Here is a 21,224-nt window from a genome sequence, read left to right as displayed (position 1 = left end):
TTAGCCGGGCGGTTCAAAAGGCTTTGTAGAGAACGCCTTGGCGTAAAGTTCCCCATAGGGGATAATGGGGAAATTAATTAGAAAATCATGTGTGTGGTTTGTTTTTTTGTATTATTGACGAGCAGCATTGCCTTTAATGATTGGCCATAAAAATAAAGAAATAATTGAAGGTTAAAGGTAACTGGGGGTGGAGTCAGGGGCCCTATTTGAGTGTGACTCCCTCACCCAATCAGTCTTGGGAACAGTTTGATGCTGGAAGGACCCGGAGACCCAAAAGCATGAAGGTGCTAGTTTTGTGTGCTGCAACTGTTTTGTTTGTTTGCCTATGCTCCTTTATGAAGATTGAAGACCTATGTGTTTATTTTGTTGTTTTTCTCATCCCCACTCATTACTCAAAACTTACACCTAGTCTGGACATTCAATATTATTGCTTATCTGCTTCACTCAGACCTCACTCGCCGGAAGTGTGGCACATACATTCAATGCATCCCTCTTCAACATCCTCAGTAATATATATGGGTGCATGTTATACTTTGAAAACTACGGTAGTTTACGGTTATTGATTTTCCATTGTGATCATTAGCCTCAAGCAAAAGTATGTGTATATAGATAGATAGATAGATACACAGATATAAACATTGCACTTTCCTCTTTTTGGAAACAACAAGGAAGACAAAATAAAACTGACCACAAATGCAAAAAAGGCAGATCAGAAAAAAGGGGTAAAGAGTGTGGATTGTAAAAAAAAAAAAAAAAAAACAACTTCCCTGCATTATGCCATAATGCTCTGTAAAATGTGTACATATTACATTTCCAGTGCCTTAACTGAAATAGTGTTAACTTAACTACACATTTTATACAATCAGTAATTATTCAATATAAATTACTACCTTTAAATTTCTAGAGGGGGTGGCAGCTCATTCCAGGCTTCCCCCCCAGCTCATGTTCAGCTGTTTGTGTGTGGGTGATGCAATACATATCATTTTAACCCACAGCAAAGGCTTAGGCACTGCCACTAACTTTTGTCACCATAATGTGAACCCTTTCTAGGGACGCTGCCAGGGTTGGCTATCATCTGCAGTAAATACACCCGATGTTTAATTTTTAAAGCCATTCCTGTTTACTTTGTCATTATGTAGATCAATTGAAACCAAGTCAACACTTGAAGTGCTGCTCAGGTGGCAAAACAGGTCTGCACAAGAGCGTATGGTGAAAAACAACTTCTACAGTAGAGCATCTTTCCTACTATCAACTACAGAGGAATTTAGGAAGTGATTTGTTTTCATCTTCTCTGTGTTACTTAAAAGAGTAAAGTTATGTTGGAGATATGTTACCTCCAAAACATTCAGAAGAAGTTATTTTATTTTGTGTGTTTCTCTGTTTGAAATAGTTATTCATTACATACTGGGATTACTTCTCCTAAGATGACCTCCATTATGCATATACCAGTTGGAGGACTGTACATTTGCAGATGTTAAGTAATTTATCAGTTGAAGTGAGATGCAGTGATCTGCATTTATCTCTTAACAGATGCCCTTATCCAGGACGACTTACAATGGTTACAAGATATCACATTATTTTTACATACAATTACATTATTTTTTACATACAATTACTCATTTATACAGTTGAGTTTTTACTGGAGCAATCTAGGTAAAGTACCTTGCTCAAGGGTACAGCAGCAGTGTCCCCTACCAGGGATTGAACCCACGACCCTCCGGTCAAGAGTCCAGAGCTCTAACCACTAATCTACACTGCTGCCCTATATAAGCAGAAATACAAGACTGGACATATACTTTTGCTGAAGTATGTAATATAAAGAGGTTCCTTTTGTAATTGTGAGGGTAAGATTCTTCAGATTCAGATAAAGTAATGTCATTCCATGTCAAATCACCGAACAGCTAACACCCTGCCCCCTCCGATTTATACCAAACTGTGCTCAGGGTTGTTTTAAAGCAAACCCCCCCCCCACACACACCTTAACTTGATCTTCTACTCAAAAACGATTTTATCCAGAGACTTGTTTATAATGTATGGAAAATAAATGATGCCTTTTTATAACAGCTTGACTCATAGAAGTGGTTTTCTCAGATCAAGTTCTACATTTGCTTTGAAACGCTTAGTACTTTGGAACAGTGTGATTCTCCTGGTCATTCTGTCATTGGATTTGAATGAATATGAATATGTATTGAATATGTAAACGTTTTTTGATGCTAGATCTCTTAACACTTGTTTTATAAAATACGTTATTCTGCGGGTTTCATTTAAATTAGCTTTGTGATAAAAAAAAAAACATTAAGTATGAAGTTAAAATAATAGTGTACTGTGTAGAATTGTAAGTGGCACATTGGGTTAATTCACTAAAAAGTTCAATGTCATTTAATTGTTTCTGTATTTTTAATTGTTTTAGTTTTTATCACATGTCCGTTATTTGTCTGTTTGTATACCCAGTATTTTATGAATATGCTTCATATTCACATCATGTACAAACTCATTTTATCTCCCCACCTAACAGGCTGAGCCAGAGGGGTTTTCACACTTCCACTTGTACGTGTGTGCTGCCTTCCTTGTCAGGTGGAGGAAAGAAATTTTAGAGGAAAAAGATTTTCAAGTAAGTAAAGAGTTTTCTTTTTTTTATTCCAACAGTCATGGTCCACTTTAAGTTTGCTTTACTGCTACAGTGTTATTAACTTCTCACTTCACAGGGTCATTGTGACTGCATTAGAAAGAAGACAGCAGCTGTGCTAAGGTGACATTGGCCCTGTGTTTTAACATGTATCCTAGATCTGTAATACCTAAAGTAGCAAATTTATTTTTAAGGAGGAAGAAGCAATCTTATAAAAAGCAAAAAAAAGAAGTGTTAATTTTCTGATGTTACTTTTTTTTTTTTTTTAATCCGTCTGCATTATGAACTTAATACATAAATACTTTTTAGCAAAAAACCAAAGAACAAGAAGGTGTTTTCCTGTGTATTTTCTGTTCTGTTCATGGAAGCTTTTTATGGTTATACACCAGTAATCCCATAGTCCCAATCCAATACATCAATAGAGTACCACAGCCAGCCAGCCTGAAAATGCCCTTAACAAATCTGATGACATTATGTATTTTTTACTCTGCAGTGCACCCCACGGCAGGCTGTAAGTCATTACTCCCCACAGCTGAGATTGAAACCTCAGAGTGCCTCTGTTATCAGTGTATGACCCTTTGGACTTTTGGCACAAGCTGTGTTGTTCTGTGCACATGCACTCTTATTAAATGTTTATTTTACAGTATTAGTCATTTTTTATCCTAAGGTTTAACAAAGTTACCAGGTAGCAAGTAGAAAATATAAAGTTCACTGACTGATTTTAAATTAATTGACTACTTCTTACTACATTTTAGTTGATTTATTGTGTTTGCTTTGCCCACTGATTTCACATTGTCCACAGTAACAGTGCAGTGAGGCTGATTTTACATTCATATTCAGGTTCACAGGCATGGATAAATTGTGTTACTGGTGCAGCTCAAAGAGATATTCATTACCTTGCTGTGGGTTTAAATATGTGTTTCTGAAACTGTCTGAGTCCAATGTGCTTGTATTTCTTCCTGCAAATGATATACAGTATTTAATCAGTGTAGGTTTATAAAGTACCAAACAAGTGGTGGATGTGATGTGGTCATTTGACTGCTCAGATAAAATGTGTTGGCATTGTGGCAATCATATTTTGCAGTAGTCCTTAGGGCTTAGAAAATGTGATAGTATAGTTCTGATAATAAATCCCTGTTTAGAGATAACATTTCCCTCTGATATCTGTGTTGTGATTTGCTGGTTTGGTTTTTTCATGCTTTATTTGATATCTGCAGATTAGTTCAAATATGTCTTACACAGACAGCATTCTACTTGACCCCCAAAAAAAGGTAGCTTGTACAGGATCTGGATGAAATCATATATGTAGTCACTGAAGTACTTAGTCACACACGTTTCCATTTGAGTAGTATAGACATTAAAGTAGAAGGACTTAAAACTGTTATCCTTAGGTCTAAGCTGGAATTTCATGCCGTGTGGCTGCTGAATTTTCAAGACTCAAATTGAACACAAAAACCTAAACCAGAGGGCAGCGACATTTAGGCTGTGTTCACACTGGGTCCGTTTAGAGGGTTTGGTCTGCAGTTTGGTGCGTTTGGTGTGAAGTCTGAACAACAAAGTCAGCTTGGGAAACAAACAAACCTTAAGAGGTGGTCTTGGTCCGTTTGGCAAATGCACTGAGTCTGGTTCGCTTGCTAAACCTCAATGTGAACAACTGCTGGACTCAGTCCTTTTGCACATAGGAAACAAACTATCCCAGGTAACACCACTCGGAAGTAAACATTTCGTGCACAGTTTAGTTCATTTTCTGAGGAAACAAGTAGAGCAAAAACAGTCTTCATTTTTTGTCCCGGTCGGAAATATTAAAATTGTTTAATCGTTCCTGTTTTGCGATTGTATCACTTATTTTTATTTATTTATTTATTTATTTATTTATTTATTTACTTACTTATTTAATGGTGTTTTATTCATTTATTTAAGTACAGTAGTCCATCACATATCTGCCCTGACCGTTTACCTGCCCTGGCCAGATGTATCGGCAACATCAATTATGTGTACAGCGCAAATGCAAAATGGCTACTGGAAAGCGAAAGAGTTGTGCTTATGATTGAAAAAAAGTTTGAGATACTTTCATTGCTGGAAAAGGGAGTTACCAGGGAAAAAAATAGCAGAAGATTTCGGGATTGGAAAGAGCACTGTGACAGATATAAAAAAAAGTTTGCTTCAGAGATTAAAAAGTTTGCATTGGGTGCCGACAGTTTCTATGGATGCAAGCAACGGAAGGTTGCGAGAGGCCCACAAGACGACAAATTGGATAAAGCTGTGTTTACCTGGTTTGTTCAAGCACGGAATGAGGGAATTCCAATTTCAGGAGCTATTTTATGTGACAAAGCAAAAGTATTTAATCAGGTGACTCAAACTTTAAAGCTTCAACCAGGCTGCCATGGAATCAAGCAGCTCACTGTGCAGGGTGAAAAACTTTCAGCTAACACAGAAGCAGTAGAGCCGTTCGTTTCAGAATTACATGATAGAAACACATCAGCTAACCAGAGATCAGCTGTATAACTGTTTTGAAACAGGGCTTTTTTTTAAATGCCTGCCTACACTCATCCTGACAACACCTTTGGTGAAATCAGCCGCTGGATTCAAGACAGCAAAGGAACGGGTAACACTAATGCTGTGCGCTAATGCAACTGGCTCCCATCACCTACTGGCTCTTCTAGTGTGAACAGCAGTAAAGCCTAGGTGCTTTAAAAATGTGAACGTGGCTGCTTTACCAGTAGTGTACAAGTCACAAAAGCGTGCATGGATGGATTGAGATATATTCCATGACTGGTTTCACAGCCATTTTGTGCCTAACATAAAACAAAAGCTACAGGAGCTGGGCCTGCCACCGAAAGCAGTTCTGCTTTTAGGTAATGCCCCTGCTCATCCAGCAGCAGAAACCCTGGTAAATGGAGAAATACGATGCATGTTTTTACTGAAAAACACTACAGCATTAATTCAGCCTATGGACAACAGTATAATTGAAGCCACGAAACGCAGGTACCATTGCAAAATGCTAGTCTTTTCTTCACTCAAGTCCTGATGTTTCTATTGAAAACGTAAAGAAGTTAACAGTGAAAGACGTTATCTATTTGGTAGCAGAACAATGAGAAAAGCACACTACAGAATGTTTGGAAGAAACTGAAATTGGGGTCTGATGAAACAGTTAATGATTATGTACCAAATGTACTAGAACCCAAATCTGCTGAAACTGAGTTCAATATTGAGGGCTTACAGGGGACGAAATTCAACAGTGGGTGAGGTGCAATGAAGCAGATCCTGCCTGTCATCTTTAAGATGATGAAGAGATTGCGGATGAGGTAAATGGAAATAACAATGACAAACAAAAAAGTGAGGACGAAGACAATGAAACAAAACCAGCCGTTTCCCACAGTGAAGCAATGGAGTACTTTCAGAAAGGATTGGACTGGCTGGAGCAGCAACCTGAAGTCGAGACTACTCAGCTTTTGCTCGTCCGGTCTTTGATCGCAATGGCAGCGAAAAAACGAAGCTTCAGACAAACCCACATTCAAGACTTCTTTGCTCCAACACATTAATGTAAGTACAGTATGTACAGTACTATATTGCACAACGTCACTTCTGTATTCTACTTCTGTGTTTTAGTCTTTATATTGTTAGCCAATGAAAACTACTTTTTTTTTGCAAACTCCCAATGCCGACAATAATGGAAATGTATACTGTACTGCACCAATACTGAGTATCTTACTAAACAAGGGGTTTATCCTTAATATTAGTTAAATCCAAAAACATAAATTGTATGCATTGTGTAGTGCTTACATGTATGTATAATGGTATTTTAAACATGATTCAATTATCCGCCTTTTAGTATATCCGCCCTTAATCTGGTCCCATGGCAGGCGGATATGCAACGGACTGCTGTACAAAACTGCATCGATGTGCTCAGCAAGATAATAGCAGAGTAATTTATTAGGTTGTGTTATCGCCACTAAAAAATCATTATTGTGTTATTATATACTGTTATTATAATGGCTTCAGAGTTGGTATGGCATTGGTATGGCATCAGTTAATTGTTTTCTTCCTTTGTTTTTCTTTTGCAAGTAAGAAATGTAGACATTTGTGACTTGATAAATGATACACAAGGATAGTCTGTATGTACAGTATTATACCAAGCACCGAAAACAAATTCAACCAGCCGCTATTGCTGTTACTAAAATACTGCTGCGCCTAATAAATAAAGCAAAAAACGTCAACATATTTTTTATTATTATTTATGTTTACGGGATCATTTATACTTCTAAAAAATGCAGAAATATTGTGCTTTACTGATTTAGTATTCAATTATACGATGAGATGAAACCCGCAAAGTTCATGAGCAGTACTTAATCACCAGACGCCTGCTTCACCCACCCTAATATAGAAATCCTCTTAATCGATAAATAGGTGATCATTTTAAAATTATAGACAGACTGTAACCTTTGAGCTGCTTAACAAAAATGAAATATTTATGCCCAGTGGTTTAGCAATTAATATATAATAAATCAATTCAAATTTTACTTATTATTATTTTTTTTTTTGCATTTGTGAGTCATCCTGCGTACCCCTATGTACCCACAGGATAATGTATCAATAATCACCATTTACTGATAAATATTTTCCTGTATGGAAACTATGTGTATCTCTCATTGATACAAGGTAGCCATTAATTAAGGATTATATATTTAGGAGATAATTTCAGTGAAAAAACGTTTTCCTATATTTTGTACATTGAAGCTCTGGAAAGAAACATAGTTACCAATATTTGTGATGGATAATTACAAACCTTAATTATTGTAATATGCAATGTACAGTTTATTTAAACCTTTTACTTCTATTTTTTATTGTAGCCTTAGTAATTTTAATGTTATCAGTTTTTAACTTTTTGGTCTTCATGATTCGGCTACATGGGTAGCCTAAATTTAATAAGTCTAGATCCTGTTAATGGTTCGTGCTAATATTATTCAGTCACTCTGTGATCATGTATTTATGTCACAGAATTGTGTAACATTATTATTTATGTATTCAGAGTCAGATGCACTCGCTAACAGTACAGTAAAGGATACATTGTAGAATCTGACAGCAACCAATTCATGAATGTTTATTAATACTGATGTTCTGGCTTGATAACGTTTTTTTTTTATAATTTTTTATTTTGAAGTACACATTTTCAAAACAAAAGAAAACGTGTTTCACTGATTCTGGAACCGGGATTAGGGTTTTCATTTTTTTTTTATTTTTTATACAGGACAAGGAATTAATTTAGGGATTGTTAAATCCCATTGAAAAGTGCAGGACTTCGTAGGAGTAGGGCAAAGCAGTCTTTTATTTTTAGCTGTGTTTGTTTTTGTGTTTAGTTTTGATTTTGTATACACTAGGATAGTCACCCGTGACTTACCATTGCTGGTAGCATCAAACAGTTTCCATTGTGTTTATTGAAAATAAGTCCTGCGGTTCAGCAACATGTCAATGTCAACTTACTGTGTCTCTACCTGTCTGTCAGTGAATATCCCACGCCACCTATCACGCTATCTATTTGTATTCTCAGAGTGAAATAAACTCAGCCTTGTTCTGTTTTCCCTTGACTGTAATTGTAATACTCTCAATGCATGATTTCAAGGTAAAAATATGCACCTTTTACTTGATTTAATCCATTATTATAATTACGTCATGTTTATAGATTAGAAATGGTAAATTCAAATAGGTTTTGAATAGTAGTTTGTGTTATTAATGTATAGATGCTAAATAGTGTATTAATGATTTTTGGTTTATAAATGCAGGGACTGTACTACAAGATTATACTTTTTGTATTAGTGGTATCTTTTACAATTGATTAGTTATTTCTCCGGTGTGGTATGTCACTCATTTCTATACTTTGTTTAACGCACAGTAATTAGTAAACATTAAAGAATCTATTTTGATCATTTGATCTTCTTGGACAGTAGATGTTTGCTTCTTGTGGTCATCCTAAGCATGTAATTTAATATATTTTTTTTAGTTTCTTAATCATCTTCAATACATTTTTAAAACCACCCATTCAGGATCCCTGTCAGGGCTGTGCAAAGAGGCTGAACTTTGCTGGGGACTCCGAAGGTGGCGTCACATTGGCTCTGACGCTCCCAGGGTGGGGGTGGGAAACCGGCAGGAACGTATTCTCCTCATCGTACAACAGCGAAACCTACTGACCAGACACTGCGCACATTCAGAGTGGATAAAAAGCAGGGCTGATCTCTGTTCTCCGGGATCGGTAGCCCGTCCACCTCTGCTCTGGATTGCTCGGCATAAAAGCGATTCTGGCTTTAGGCTTGTGAGATTGGATGACGCTCGTACACCCTCAGAACGCCTGTGCTGTGTGGGGACTCGCTGCAGTGAGGAGAAAAAACATAATTGGACATTCCAAATTGGGGGAAAAATAATAATTGGTCACTTTAAAGAAAAAAACGAAAAAAAAACAAACTACCCATTCATTTGTTTGACAAATATAGATTGCCAAATTTACTATGTATGTATGTATGTATGTATGTATGTATGTATGTATGTATGAATGAATCGCTAATTGTTTTGAAGGTATTTTAGAAACACTGAAATCCAGCTTAGAAAAAGAACAGAAGAGCTTCATTTTCCTGGGTTGTATCAGTATGAACCATCATCACATTGAAGCTGCTTTTTCATTAAATATTAATTGGAATAATGTAAAAAGTTACAAGCCAGGAATCACCTGCCTAACCTTTAAATATGATTCATTTTTAAAGAGAATCGTACTCTTGAGAGAGATTTGCAGAAAGAGAGAAGTACAGGTTGTGTTAATGATGTCTAATAGCGTAAAACACACTTTGATTTATACAAAGGAATACTTATTACCTAGAACACATTTCCACTAATTGCAAATTTAAGATATGAATGTAAAAAAAAATATATATATATATATATATATATATATATATATATATATATATATATATATATATATATATATATATATATATATATATATCTGTATTGGTGTATTGGTCCCAAAAAATCGTGATTTTTGCCTGCACCTTAATAAAAAAGTAACTAGGCTTCAAATATGTTGGTAATGTTGTTGCAAATCTTTAAAAAGTATGCTGAGCTTGAGAATGTTTCTGGAACATTATGTCACACATGTTTTGGGTCTGAGGACAAATTACTACTTGCAACATATAAAGTTCAGTGTCATAAATATTAAGTGTTACACGGACTGTGTAAATTATCAGATAGAAACCTGCAACTTTATTGGACAATAAAATTATCTTTGATACCCCACCCCTAGGGTATAAATGTAAGGACCCTCCATTAACAAATTGGAGAGAGCTGATGTCAAGCTTTAACTAAAGGAGGGTTAATTGGAATAATTAACCCAAGAGAGAGAATGAGTTTGGAACTTGGTTTTCAAGAGAAGAACCGACAACTTCCTCTGCCTTTTGTGTTTCATCGCCTCTGCTATGTCTAAGAGCAACTGTGTAATTTGTGTTCAAGCTGCTAGCCTGCAACTGTGGCTACAATAGCAATCTCACAGACTCCAGCTGGTGGTTGCAGTTGGAAAAAGCAAAGATGCAGAGGTCCACTGTTAAAGGACCTAATCCTCAACCAACTTATAAGGAACTGGTTTGATTAGCATTAACAGGTTCACTTTTCAAGTATTGGATTTCCCAGGTAATTTGAGACTACCATAATCTTTTGGTCAAATCTAGGTCTTAAATGATTTGAGACCCTGAATCTTCACAACATTGTATTGGTATTTAAAACCTTGCTCAATGTGAAGAAAAACACATATTTGGTGGAGAGCCCAGTTTGGCTCTAATATCAAAATTGTTGCAATACTTTCATTTAAACTCATTTTTTATACTTTCAATCCTTAAAGGACTTGGATTCAATAAGAAGTGCTATACATTTTGCAACCAGCTTCTCCCCAGCACCAGCAATTGTTTGCCACAATGGTAGAAATTAAATTAAATCCTGTCTGAAATGTGCTGAATTTAGAAAATTGGAAAACCTGTCTACGTGTTGAAAGATATGAAGTAAAATGTGTGACTGTACTAAAAATCACTTTATTGACTTCTCCAATTTTCCTTCATGCAGATACATCCATTACAGTAAATTTAGACTAATTGACAGGTACCTCTAGTATTTCATAGTTGTGGAACTTTGTCAATAAGCTCATGTCTTGCCATCTTCAGTAGCCTTTAACCGGTGAAAAACTTGAAAGACTCCTAATCTTGCTGAGTCCAGAATGGTGATTTTTTTTTTTTTATGTTGGACTGCTAATTTCCAAATGATGGGGAATTCTGAAAGTTTTTATGTATTTTTAAATATTTCTTGGTCTGGAAAAAGGTATGATACCAGCCAAGACATTTAAAACAGAACTTGACTTCCTATTAGTGGGGCTTGTTTCTGTGGCAGCTGCAGTTAGGTTGATGTGGTCATAGTTCTGCCTGAATGCTTGCCCTGCTGTATTCCACACCAAGTGTTCTGTCACAGTCCATTATTAATGTAGTGAGTATCAAGTGGTGCCTGAGCTATAGCTAAAATCTTAAACCTAGCATTGTAATCTATACATTACTGTATATTACATACTATACTAAGGAAAATAACTTGTTACATACAATATTTGTAACATATGATCAGGAGTTAATTTGAGCTGGATCACCCTGGATCCTAGATCCAGTACTTTTTTGTGCGACAGGCGAGAATTATAGTTTGCAAATGTGGAGCCTATGTTCCATGAATTGAATGACAAAAGTGTGCTGTAACGATATATTTAGGATGCAACCTCTGTGAGTAAGAAAATGACTAGTTTGTTTGCACCCCAAACGGCGAAACACGAAGAAAACAGAGCTTTTAATAACAACAGTGTCATCGCTCCTGTTCGTCAGATTAGGCAGCCTGCCACTGTTATTGTTCAAACCTGAAGATTGTTAAAACATTGCTTGGCAAAGGTCTACCAGCAGTGCAGCTACCAACACCAACAAGGCACTGAACCAACAATACGATGAGAACTTGAAGCATACATGGTAGCTACTGTAAATCAACATCAGTACATTAGGTCTATAAACAAAAATGCAATGCCTTCTACATTGTAAGAGCTGGTACCCTTTTGTTTACACATCATCCCCTGCATATGACTATTTTTGAAGTAAAAAAGTTGGAAGGAAAAGCTGTTATAGTTTTTTGTGTTGTTTTGAGATGTGTGGAGATTATACCCCAAAAACAGGACATAAAGCAAACAAATACCATGTTCTCTGCGGTTATAATAGTTTGATTTCAATGTCACACCTTCAACATTCAAGATCTTTGAACCATGACGTGAAAGGCCTGAATTTGGATACTTACCATACATCAAGCCTTTAAAGACTTTGTCTGCCAGATTCTTACAATGCAAGGCTGGAGACTCAGCAACACATTCACAAATGAAATGTGAGGAGCATAAAATCTGTGATGACGCAGTCATTATAAGAGCATTTACAGTTTGGTTTTTAATTAAAAAATGTCATGAATATGCATGGCAAAACTTGATGTACAGCATTTAATATTAATGGATTGCTAAAGCAAGTAATATATGTGCATCTTTTTAATTTGTACTTTATTAGAAACATCTGAAACTCTTCTTTTCTTATCTGTCAAGCTTAATTTCATAATCTGAGATTTTTACATAATTTGCCAAACTGTGAAATCCTGTTGAGAAATGTTTAGTCACAAAGTATATAGACGCAAAGCTACCGCTTTAGATATTTAATGATACTGCAGTTGTTTCTGCAACTGCTGTGTCTTATGTAAGAGAAATTTGCAGGGACTGGATTTGACACATTTTCTTTATGTTATTTACAAAATTTCCATTAATGTTTTGCTCTAATTTATTGGTGAAGAAGCAGCTAGAAGAGGATCTAGCTGTTTGGTTCCATGCATCCCCCCCCTCCTTTTAGCCACTAAATTGAACAAACTATAAAAATTCTAGTGGTTTTCAAATTTCTAAACGCTCAGGTGATCAGGTCAAGGCCATTAACTTCAATATAATGCCACATTATAAACCAACTAGTGTCAGTTTCATGTGCTCTTTGTCTTCCCCAGGTGATTAAAGCAATGGAACGAAATAGATTCCCCTTCTCCTGTTTCTGAGTCACTCATCAGCTGTCCCGAACCATGTTTCTCATTTTAGTTTTGCAGCATTTGAAAACATTGCTGTTTAATGTGCCTTGCATGATTGGATTTTCCCCAGGTTGTTATTAAATTGTTTTCTAAAGATTATATGGATGAACTGGCACTGAATAATAAGCTTGCAAAATTAAGAATGATACAGGCAATAACAATGGAATCTGGCTGAGGCATTATACTGACCTGTATTGAATGGGGTTTAATCAGTGTGATTTAAAGTAAATTTCTACTTGAATAATTATCACTGTTGTAATGCTGCTACTTCAATTCTCAGATGCCTGCACTTTAATGAGCTGTACAAGAGATTGCAGCAACAGATCATTGGGGGTCAACAGTACATTTCTGCTGTATTGAATAGCAACACATTGGCATTGTTCTGCATAAAATGTAAATCTCTGAAGTTTATTACTATGCACATCATATAGACAGTCAGTTTATAGAACAAATACTAATTCATTTTCAAAAAGCTGCCATTAGCATTTCATATTTGTTGAAGGGGTTGGGTAAAGCAGAATCTGAGTTTAATTTTGCTTTTGTACAGATCATAAAATGAGCTCTCTGGCTCATGCAGTGCCTAGGGAGACACAAGTGGCAGGTTTACAATTAAAGCTAACATTTAATAGGATGGCCTTAAATCGTGTCATTTGGCGTAAGTTTGATCCGTGCTTGAAAAGCGGAATTGAGAATTGAGTGAAAATATTTATGAAGAACACAGCTCTGATCTTTGACAGATCTGTATAAGCAATTTTTAAGTATGGTCAGAATAACATAGGAAAAAGCTTACAAACAATTCTCACAGCTATTTGTGTTGGAAAACTATTTCAAATAGTTCACTTTTACACTCAGTTATAATTCATATTCTTTATAGTTTAGCTTTCCTCTGCAAATTGTTGAATACCCGCGGGGATGGGGGGGGATGGGGGTATCCATTAAGGTTTTTAACACAAAAGTTTTTGGCTTGTTTTGATTTATAATTTTTTTATGATCTGCAATTAGCCAAACTTTAAGAAAAGTAGACGGTACCAAAAAACGAATAACAAAAAAGAGTAATCACATTAAAATGTAATCCATTGTATCTGACAAAATAATTGCAAAATATGAACTTTCAAGGTAAAAAAAACATTGAAAATTAATCTGAACACTGCATTCAAATGAAAAGCAAATGACACTGGAAGCAAAGCAACACAAGTCCATTTAAACTATGTCATAGGACATCCACTTCTGAGCACCAGAAAATCCTGCTTCATGCTAGAGCTTGAGCTGAATTGCATGCTTGGTTACCATCACAACAGACAAATGGGTATTCTATTATTTGTGTTTCTATTAATTAATATAAAAATATAATGAGCGGTTTCTTATATTATTGTCCGAAATAATTAGGACCAAATCAGTATCCTCATATTAATGATTTATTACTGTAAAATTGTTAATATGACATTCCTAATACAGAAATTTATTGTAATATTTACAATGCGACCAATACACAATGCAAAGTACTCTTGTGATACAGATACCATGAAGGTGATTGTCACATTTTCTCTGTGACAACTTGGCAGAAAACAAGTGCACAACAAGGCAAGTTACCAATGGTCTGTTTGGATAATTTTAATGTACAAACTAATATATCTTACAAAAATATAACAATCATGAGGATAGCCTGATATAACAAACTTGCTGCACATTGATTTCACCATGCTTAGCTACACAGCTATTAATACCTCTTACAGTAGCTGTATGGTATTACAGCGTTTTAATGTTAGTCTGTTTTTTTTTTTTTGTCAACCAAATATTAAATAATGAACTTACCATGTTGCAGTTTAGTTTATTAAATAATGAACTTATCATGTTGCAGTTTAGTTTAATTTTCAGAAATTAAACTGAAACCATTGTATTTGTTTATCATGTCCTTGTTATGCTGTGATTTGATTAATACATGGGAAGGTTTAAATCATTATTTCTACATCCTCTGTAATATACATTTCAACTGAATATATCACAAGATAATTACAGAAAGCACGCGACCGTTAATGGCAACAAGTAGGATAAATTGCATGCACAGTTGAATGTTAAAACAACAGCAGTATTTGAAAGAGCTATTTCTCTTATAATTAGGGCTTGCGCTTTTTGGGTTTAATCTATGGGACCTGGTTTTTCTTTCTTCAGTCCTACTGGGCTGCACTTCTACATACTAAGTTAACCTTTTTATAATTATAATTACATATGCTAGATGTGTGTAATAATGAGTATTAGAAACCGAACTTTAGTGTATATGAGTGGTGTTTACTTTTTATCCCCAAAAGTAGCTGATTTTGACAAAAACACCCCAGGCCAAATCTAAAATAAAAACTGAAAAATTAAAGCCCTAATTATAATTATGGCTTCTGATTTTCAAACCGATAAAATCTGATTAAAACACCCCCGATACAAAAAAAATTAAATCGGTGGCTAGCCAATAAACACCGGAAAACACCGGAAAAACTGTGGAAATGGTTAATCAATTCACGTTGACTTTACCCTTTTCACATTTAAAAAAAATAAAACCTACTACAAAAATAATAATAAATACATTTCCCTGTGCTGCTGGGCAATGTCCCGCCTTCCTGACTAGTATCTATCATTGATTAGTTCTGAATACTTTAAACCGTCCCCAATTACTGAGCAACAGGACATTCCTACATTTCTATTGGAGACTCCGCTTGCGAGCTTTAAAATGAGATTACAATCAGTATTGAGGCTTGTTAGCGGGATTTAAAGATTTATTGCTGTTAAGACATGGAGGATTTAAGAATTGTGGCGAAATGTACAAAAATACGTACACACAAAAACCCCAGAAGAATGTGCCCGTGACCATAGGGATTTCGTTGTGGAAGACATCAAAGGAAAGAAGGTACAATTTAAGTGTGCGAGTACTGTCAAGTTACTATACATGTTTTGACACACTCAAGAAAAAAAAGCTCAACATTCTGGAAAGTAACCGAAAACACTAATTTCATACAGTATATCAAAAACGAAAGCCCCGAAAAAAACAATTTACATAAAACTCGAAAATAGCTCAAATTAAGCATTGAAAAATACAATTAATAAAACCTGAAAAACAGAAGCTCTAATTATAATGAATATCATAATTAATTATAGATAATAAACATGTTTTTTTTCAATTATTACAATTGTATTAATAGTCACCCTACCCTAACCCAAAGTAAATAAATCCAATTGCAAAACTGCAAAAGCTTTGTATTGCATATATTTCCTAGATCTCTGGATATTTCCGCTGTATTAGTGAAATATGCAATTGTTAAAATAGTCAAAATGTGTAGTGCTCCCAAAGGCCCAGAAGCTTACGAAGACATTCATCAGAGCACGACAAGACCTAATAGCATTTAAACAGCTACTGTTTACAACCAGTACAGTGAGTGTTATTAGAGATGGAGTGGTTCTTCATGTTCACAAATTATTCACCCCCTGCAATCTGAACACAAAACAAGATTGAAATGTTTTGAATATTTTAACTTAACTGTTTGGTATGGAAACTCACCGTCTTGCAGTATATTAATTCCTATTGAAAAGTGTAACAGCAGTGTGTGTCAATACCTGTACACTGTCAAGTACGCAGTATTATATAGTCATACTAGTCACAACTGTTGCTTGATAAATATGTCAAAGTCAATCTTTTAGTTATAGCATTATAACATTTATTCTCTATAGTCTTCTTTAAAATGCCAGCCATTGAATATGAACATAACTTACTCCAGGCCTAGATATGTCTTACAACTGGTTTTACAGACTGATTTGCACTAATCTTGGACTAAATCACCTTACTTTAGACTTGAACTCACTGGAAACTGCAAGTGGTAAAACCAATGTTTACAAGTATGTACAGTAGTGCTATTTAGCTAAAGTAATGACTTCTATGATAACAAATGGAAATCAATATGTTTAACTGTACTAGCTCTTGGTATTTTCATGGTTGCCCAGTGGAGAGGAAAATTCAAAAGTCCTATTACACTTGACAAAAAATTCAATAAGAACTGCAGGTAAGAGAACAAGTAGAAACCAGAGGATTCCACAATGAGCTAAGAAGATGAGTGGACAGAACTTGATTTAAGCCTCTACTACAAGTAGTTCACCTAAATCCTGTACTAGCATTTGGACTTAACGTGTGACAACCATTTAGAACAACCATTTTATTATACCAGTAGGTTCCCCATTACACATGCCCATAGTGATAGATTAAAAATTGAAGAAAAGCATGCATATGCACTCATAGTTAAAACTAATGTAGACAACTGAAATGTATATTAGCTGCATTGTGTGTCTGGTTTTACCCATTGGGTGAATTTCATAATAATGAACAATCACTAATTGAACTACACGCCATTGCCAAATGGAGATCGAATAGTAAAGATACCAAATAAAAGTATACCTTTTTAAATCTACCTTTGTTAATAAAAAAAAACAACAAAACAGATACTTGTCTTTTTTTGGTCATCATCTAAACAACATATATTTTATGTTTAAAATGATTTCACACTGTGCCTTTTATTTGTTGATCTAAATTATTTAAACATTACTAATATTTATATTCCAAACGAATAATTAAAACATCAAAATGATTGTGATCCTTGCAGTGGCGGCTCGTCATAAGGCTATGGAAGCCAAGCCTACGTGTAATTTTTTAAAAGTAAATAAAAAAAAAAAGCTTGCTCATCCTGTCTGCCTTGTTTTATTGTATTTGTATTGCCTACAACTATATTACTGTATTACATTTCTTAAATTATGAAATACTTTTTTGAAACGTGCAATGTTTTATTGCATATTATATATATATATATATATATATATATATATATATATATATATATATATATATATATATATATATAATTTAGCCTTCCCACTTATTAAAGTCAGGAGCCACTACTGGATCCTAGTATCATAATATACTGTGCTAAATTAGAATGTACCACAGTAAAATAAATACTTGGATGTTTTAAGCCTGTTTTAACTATATAAAATTAAATGATCACTTAAAGGAAGATATATTTAAAACATATTTTAATCCTCCAGATAACTCTTTAGAGCATATTCACATTTCATAATTGTTCTGTTCTGCCCTTATGCTAATTTGCGAAGGCAATTTATTGTTATGAGTTGTGAAAAGTCATTTGTAGAATGAATTGCAACTCTCATATGCAGCATGGGATTCATTAAATTTGCCAGACATATGATGTTGAACTGTAATGTGATACTGTTTTTTTTTTGTTTTTTGTTTTTACATTTTAATAACTTTATGGGAGATTTATCATTCTTTGTCAGCATTTTTAGGTGAAAGGAAAAAAAACAACATCATTTTAGTTTAAAGAAACGGTTAATATAAAGACATTACATTGTACATAACTCCACTTGCAAGGATTTTGCCAAACGATCAGTGTTCCAAGCTTATGAATGTTTTTACTTAAACTAGAATTATTCAATATCCAATTAAGGGATGATGTGACATGAAAGTCAGATTAATAGATTATTTTATCGTTTTAAACCTCTTTATACCCAAAGTGTAGTGCTAAAGGTTATTTTACTGGCTCTTCCATATTAGAACATAAGAACATAAGAAAGGTTACAAACTGGAGGAGGCCATTCGGCCCATCTTGCTCGTTTTGGTTGTTAGTAGCTTATTGATCCCAGAACCTCATCAAGCAGCTTCTTGAATGATCCCAGGGTGTCAGCTTCAACAACATTACTGGGGAGTTGGTTCCAGGCTCCCACAATTATCTGTGTAAAAAAACTGCCTCCTATTTTCTGTTCTGAATGCCCCTTTATCTAATCTCCATTTGTGACCCCTGGTCCTTGTTTCTTTTTTCAGGTCAAAAAAGTCCCCTGGGTCGACATTGCCAGTACTTTTTAGAATTTTGAATACTTGAATCAGATCGCTGCGTAGTCATCTTTGTTCAAAACTGAATAGATTCAGTTGTTTTAGCCTGTCTGCATGTGACATGCCTTTTAAACAAGGAATAATTTTGGTCGCTCTTCTTTGCACTCTTTCTAGAGCAGCAGTATCCTTTTTGTAGTGAGGTGACTAGAACTGAACACAGTATTCTAGATGAGGATTCTGGAAGATTTTAGTATTACTTCCCTTGATTTAAATTTAACACTTTTCATTATATATCCAGGCATTTTGTTGGCCTTTTTTATAGCTTCCCCACATTGTCTAGATGAAGATATTTCTATTGATGCATGGTCAATAAGATTTTGTTCAAATCGGTTCCTATTTCTGAATAACTGCATTTACGTTCTGAAGAGATTTAAATGTATTTTTATCAGACTTTTATTTTTGGAATCTATTTTGTATTCATTCAAATCCAATGACAGAATGACACGGCTAATCGCACTGTTCCAAATTATGCTGCATTATTAAGCTGATGTGGAGCTCAACATAAGGAAAGCAATTCCATTAATTCAGCTGTTTAATTTAGGTTTAAATTCTTTCTTTCCCATACACTGTGACAGAATAGTAATAATACCGAACACCCAAGGAGTACTGTTGTAAAAGTGTCTTCTTCATATCGTGATTAGTTATCTAAGGTGATTCTCATTCCACAAAGACAGTGACCTGCTTGACAATTTGACATTTACTTATTGGTAATTAGAAGCCCTAGTTGTGGTTGCATTTGTCATTGGCAGTCACATATTAAAACTGAAATTGTACTCTTAATGGGCAGTTTCTTTCTCCTCCGTCATGATCAAAGGGACAAAGTGGTTAAGTCTGAAAAGATGTAGATAGGAAAAAGGTAATAGCCATCAAGCTGTCATAATCTCTTACATTCTGTACTACATAGTATATTTCTCTTTGGAATTCCTACTCTTCCAAAATATGAAATTAATTAAGAGACAGTATACTGCTCTACTTTATCAGAGGACATCAGAAAATTCATGGAAGATTGTTCTGTCAAAGTGTCACCTTCCATTTCTCAGCTGGGTGAGAGCTGTCGTCCCCGGTTGTTGACCAATTTGAGCTGCTGTCAGTTGAAACCTATCCAGCTATCACTGTCTCTTCAACTTCAGCAGTGTTTTTTTTTTTTTTCTCCAGAACTTGACAAGGTTTTCAAACTAATAACCGGATTGTCAAGGAAATCAACTGGAGATGGTCCTACTCTCTCATGCTACTCCGTATAGGAAATGGGGTTTAAGCTGATCCTGCAGCTGTGAGATCAGAGATCATTTTGAAGGAGACGAGCAAAAAAGTAAAACTGTACCACCTTTGCTTTAAAATATCAGATTAGTGAAGGACCAATGACATTAAACAGACATCAGGCGTGCAGTGGAGAAAGCCATATTTAGTGAGAGCAACATTCAAGTTGAGCATTGCAATTTGGGTGAAAATACAGGAGGTGAAAATTATCAATACAAATAAATAAAAGGGAAAAAATAACTTTAAAATAAAAAAAATTAAAAACAGAGGAGGGGGGATTTTTTTTGAGACACCTAAGGTGGTTTTAATAGAAACTTACAGTAAACCTGTTAGTCCAGTAGACAAACACAGAAGCAGAGCAAAAGCACAAATTCTAAATGAACAGGAAATTGGGGAAATGTTTTTCAGCATTTTCTTCTCTCAGAAGTCTATTCCAAGTCCAGGATTCTTGTAACAACTTTCTGAACTTATGAACTCTAGCTCTTGAAAAACTAATTCATTTAAATGGCTTATTCCTGAAGGTTTCTTTTCTTTGCTTAGATATTTAACCCTTCTCAGGACCTCTGGATCAGCAATGCCATCCGCAATCATAGGTATTTTACAGCTGCTACCTTCATTCCCTTATCCATCACTCTTGCTGTCTCTATAGGTAACGGTTCATTGTTTTTTTTTTGTTTTTTTTTTTAAATCAGATTGTGCTTCATTCAAAGACTTCCATGGTAAAATGCCAATCTACTATTAATGTGCATATAATGCCAACTTTAAGGGGGAACTGCAGTGCAGAAAGTGTCACATTTATCATGACACTATTTATACTAGTTTTCTAACATAGTTACAAGGGTATGGAACCAACTCCCCAGTAATGTTGTTGAAGCTGACACCCTGGGATCCTTCAAGAAGCTGCTTGATGAGATTCTGGGATCAATAAGTTACAAACAACCAAACGAGCAAGATGGGCTGAATGGCATCCTCTCGTTTGTAAACTTTCTTATGTTCTTAAGAGTGTGGCATAAAAACCTTTAATTAATTTGTAAAAATGTCTTCCTAGAAATATTATTTTAAATACAAAGTTTAAAAACTAAGAACATGTTGGATAACAACGCTCATATCCCCATGGATTTCCTCTCTTTGTGAAGTTTTCTTCTTTCAAGCTTAGCATACACTAGTCCATAGCTAGTGTACACATGGGGTTTTCTTTGTGGGGACTAATTTGTGGCCAGCACCTGTCAGCATTATGACATG

General features: G+C 35.0%; 1 protein-coding gene across 3 annotated transcripts in view; it reads left to right on the top strand.

The window, feature by feature from the left end:
- The window catches only part of tbc1d22a (TBC1 domain family, member 22a), a 175,825-nt gene that overhangs the window by 134,123 nt on the left and 20,478 nt on the right, over nt 1-21,224 (top strand). For 2 of the 3 annotated variants that reach the window (XM_034024634.3, XM_034024635.3), the window contains one exon: nt 2,516-2,611. In XM_034024634.3, the coding sequence (XP_033880525.1) occupies nt 2,516-2,611 (96 nt within the window). Of the gene's footprint in view, nt 1-2,515; nt 2,612-2,705; nt 2,750-21,224 lie in introns of all 3 variants that reach the window. The other variant, XM_059027176.1, reaches the window with a different exon arrangement.

Source organism: Acipenser ruthenus, chromosome 7 (genome assembly GCF_902713425.1).
Source record: "Acipenser ruthenus chromosome 7, fAciRut3.2 maternal haplotype, whole genome shotgun sequence".
NCBI lineage: Eukaryota > Metazoa > Chordata > Actinopteri > Acipenseriformes > Acipenseridae > Acipenser > Acipenser ruthenus.
The sequence above is the reverse complement of the archived record's forward strand: the minus strand, read 5'-3'. Positions and strand labels throughout refer to the sequence as shown.